The sequence below is a fragment of the Pygoscelis adeliae genome, unplaced genomic scaffold (assembly GCF_000699105.1).
Source record: "Pygoscelis adeliae isolate BGI_AS28 unplaced genomic scaffold, ASM69910v1 Scaffold157, whole genome shotgun sequence".
NCBI classification, from domain to species: domain Eukaryota; kingdom Metazoa; phylum Chordata; class Aves; order Sphenisciformes; family Spheniscidae; genus Pygoscelis; species Pygoscelis adeliae.
Window position 1 is genome coordinate 245,507 of NW_008825107.1, and position 3,723 is coordinate 249,229.

The following is a 3,723-nucleotide window of genomic DNA, read 5'->3' on the forward strand; positions in this document are numbered from 1 at the left end:
AAACTTACTGAGGGTGCACTCAATCCCCTCATCCAGATCATTGATAAAGATATTGAACAAGACTGGCCCCAAAACTGAGCCCTGGGGAACACCACTCATGACCGGCCACCAACTGGATTGAACTCCATTCGCCGCAACTCTCTGGGCCCGGCCGTCCAGCCAGTTTTTTACCCAGCGCAGAGTCCACCTGTCTAAGCCGTGAGCCGCCAGCTTCTCCAGGAGAATGCTGTGGGAGACGGTGTCAAAGGCCTTACCGAAGTCCAGGTAGACCACATCCACAGCGAGAAGGGGATAATAAAATCCATACAGTGGTAAAAATTACTTACCTGTACTACATATCCAGAGGTACATTTAAAGTTGGCAGGCTGAGGAGCTCCATTGATCAAAATGTCACCGGAAAGCCCATGAGGATCCTTCCTTGCAGCCAAAATGTCGAGCAGACTAGGAGAAGGGGATAATAAAATCCATACAGTGGTAAAAATTACTTACCTGTACTACATATCCAGAGGTACATTTAAAGTTGGCAGGCTGAGGAGCTCCATTGATCAAAATGTCACCGGAAAGCCCATGAGGATCCTTCCTTGCAGCCAAAATGTCGAGCAGACTAGGAGAAAAGTTGGTTACTTTGTCAGATGAGCGTGCAGGAGGTAAGCTCTCTGAACCACAAACCCAGTTCGTGGAATGAACAGCTACATAAAAGCATCCCATGTTAAACACTTGCTATTTAGAAACCCCCCACCCTGCAACTTTCAAGGGCTGAGTTTCTTTTGTCCTGGTTCCCTAAGGAAATGAGATCTGTGCAATTTGATGGTGCATTTGTGTCCATTCATTCAATAATATGAGCTTAACTGTGAATGATATGTAAAGATCGTGTATCAGAAAAGTATGGACTAAAATTGAATTACATCTTTGTCATGTAAGCTGATTGTCTTTTTTGAATCCAGGTATTTCTCAGAAACCAGTGAGATTTGCAGAGACCTAAATGAAAACAAAATCTTTCCCTGAAAGTATTGTCCATTACTGCTAAATATGTGCAGGTTCATTTTCTCCTTAGTGTAATTTCTGTGTAGGGTAAAGAGGGCACTTACGAAGATTTACCACTGCCAGTGGGTCCCAAAATTGCATTCAGTCCTGGTCTCATGATGCCACTGTAAGAAAAAACAGGTTTTACAAAATAGATAGGGTGTTTTTATCTCTCTTACTGTTTCATCTGGTAGGCTAGTGTAAATTATCTGTAGAACTACCTTCTGCATCCCATTAATTTTGGAATTAATGAAGCTGCCTTATCAAAAACAATATTTATGATCAGTCAAACTCCACCTTAATTTTTATTCCTAATTGAAGAAGAATTAATCTTCATATAACGAAGACAACACAGAAACTTGAGTAAGTTTTAGCAAAACCTGTATGCATGCTTTTCCCCCATGGATCTCTAGAAGTGAAGCACACACACTTGCTTTAACCACATTCATTTCTAAAGGTGTTATTCTCTCAGCAAAGACAATAATGGTCCCTGTAGACAGAACATACTAGTATGTTCTAGACTAGTATGTTCTAGTACAGACTAGGATTTGTCTGTACTTACAGAAACTGCAGTTGATAGTTTTTCTGTATATGATTTTAAGCCACATGAAACTCAAAAGCCAGATAGAAAAGGTTTTTAAAGTATTTGGGGAAAAGACCCTATAGAAATGATACAGTATATGGAAATACTGCTGCCTTTTTTTTATCTTTTTGCTGGAGCATGTGAAGGCATCGCTGCTATTTTTCCTGACTAGCCCCTAAAATCTGTGCTCAACAAGCTTTGGTGTACACAAGAATCACGCTGCAAATACAAATGCCTGTCTGTAACACAATACAATGTATGTCATGATACAAAATTTATCTTGAACTGCACTCTGGTACTGGTTGTTATCAGCAATCCAGGTATCAGCGATCTGAGTTACTTGGCTGTGGGTCTCACCCAGTACAGCTGTTCTTAGGGTCTAATGTCATGCAACCTAGGAGGCTTGATTTTGCTCTTCCTGATGCATATTTGTTTCCTTCAATTTCTTATTGTGGAAATTTATGGTTCCACAGATTAAGAAGCATACACATTATACATACATTATGTTATGTTATATGTGATTTTAACACAAAAACCCAATATGTAACAAAACAAATGCAAATGTTGCATTTTCTAAAAGGGAAAAGCGTAATGTGTGTTAAACGTTGGTCTTTTACAATAAGCCACAAGAGGGGCCTTCTGCTCACATCATTGCAAATGACCAATGTCAGTCAATTGAGTTACCATAACGTACAACTCTTGAGGAGAGTAGGAAAGATTTTAAGAGCTCATGTTTAGGAGGTGTGGAAAATGCATGGGCAAAGAGCAGGACAGACAGAGCTACACAAAAGGCTGTATATTATATATTTATGACAGAAATTGGAGTTAGGGAGCTGAAAGTCATGGGTGACTTGGAATGGCATGTTGTATGAGTATTTGCCACTTAGCTTAACTACTGAACTGTGAATGGGCAAACTCTATGCATAGATTGTTGAACAAAGGCCATAACGATGTGATTCCTTTAGTGCAGTAGTGCTCAATGTTGGAAAAAAAAAAAAACCACAACAAAAAAAGAGAAAACTTTACATCTCTTCAAAGTTAACCTAACCCTAGTTTATATTACTGTCTTAAACATTTTAAGGTAAACCCCCCCAGAATTAACCTTCCCAAAGGCCACCTTAGGGAAGGAGACGCAAACATTGAAGACAGGCTGTTGGTATCTCAGTTAAACACCACGGCACAGTGGGAGACTTGCCAGGTAGTGTAAAACAACCACAGCTGGCTCATGTGCCCCTGTGCTGATAGCGGCCAGGAAGGCTGGGGAAATGGCGCCCAGCAGCATGAGCTCTCTGTTGTACAGGCTCAGCTCCAATGACTGAGGACCACTGGGGCCTAGCAGGAAGCTTAAGCACAGTTTAAGCAAACACAAAGCAACCATACATACATATAATTTTTCTAAATCTTGATCAAATTCTGTATATTGTGCTTAGTGGCTCAGTGACATGAGTGGACTCAACTGTCCAGACAGAAATAAAATATACACATATTCTAAAGAGATGTTTAAATACATACTTGACATGTCTCAAAACTTCTTTATTGGCTGTTTTTTGACAACACAGGAACCCAGTCTTCATCTTCACATGGTAGCAGATGTTGTGGAAAGTTAGTATGCTTCCTCCCGTGCCAGCTAAGTCTGGAGAGGACTGCTTTCTGCTGGGGATGCCATTTGTATTCGAGTCTGACATCTGAATACTTAGGTGTGGCTGGCCCTCTGCCATTTTTCCTCTATAAATGAAAAAACATGAAGGGGGAAGATTTTATTAGGTATGGAGAGAAAAGATGCGTCTGTTGGGTCCAGTGTTTGGCACTGGACCTACTGTGGGCCTTGTAGATGTCCATCTAGGTGTCTCTCTTTCAGATAGGAAGTTTGGGTCGTGTGAGCTTGGACCTTGAGATGACACAGAGCTGATGGGCAGCTGGATCTGCCACATTGCTTCACACCACATGCAGTGTTAGGGAGATAGAAGAGTCTCCCTCCACCCTGATGGTCTGTCGTGGTGGGTTGACCTTGGCTGGCTGTCAGATGCCCACCCAGTTGCCCTCTCAGGTGAATCTCTGCTCCCTGCCTGCAGCTCCTCCCCTCCCTCCTTCTTCACTGGCCTTGGTGTCTGCAGGGC

The 3,723-nt window shown here is 41.9% G+C and overlaps 1 protein-coding gene across 1 annotated transcript in view; it reads right to left on the reverse strand.

The window, feature by feature from the left end:
- The window catches only part of ABCG2 (ATP-binding cassette, sub-family G (WHITE), member 2 (Junior blood group)), a 19,161-nt gene extending 15,837 nt beyond the window's left edge, over positions 1 to 3,324 (reverse strand). The window contains exons 1-3 of the mRNA XM_009327482.1: positions 3,119 to 3,324; positions 1,089 to 1,148; positions 490 to 604 (exon numbers count right to left, since the gene is read on the reverse strand). Coding sequence (XP_009325757.1) covers positions 490 to 604; positions 1,089 to 1,148; positions 3,119 to 3,324 — 381 coding nt within the window. The remainder of the gene's footprint in view (positions 1 to 489; positions 605 to 1,088; positions 1,149 to 3,118) is intronic.
- Between the last annotated feature and the right edge of the window lie 399 nt (positions 3,325 to 3,723).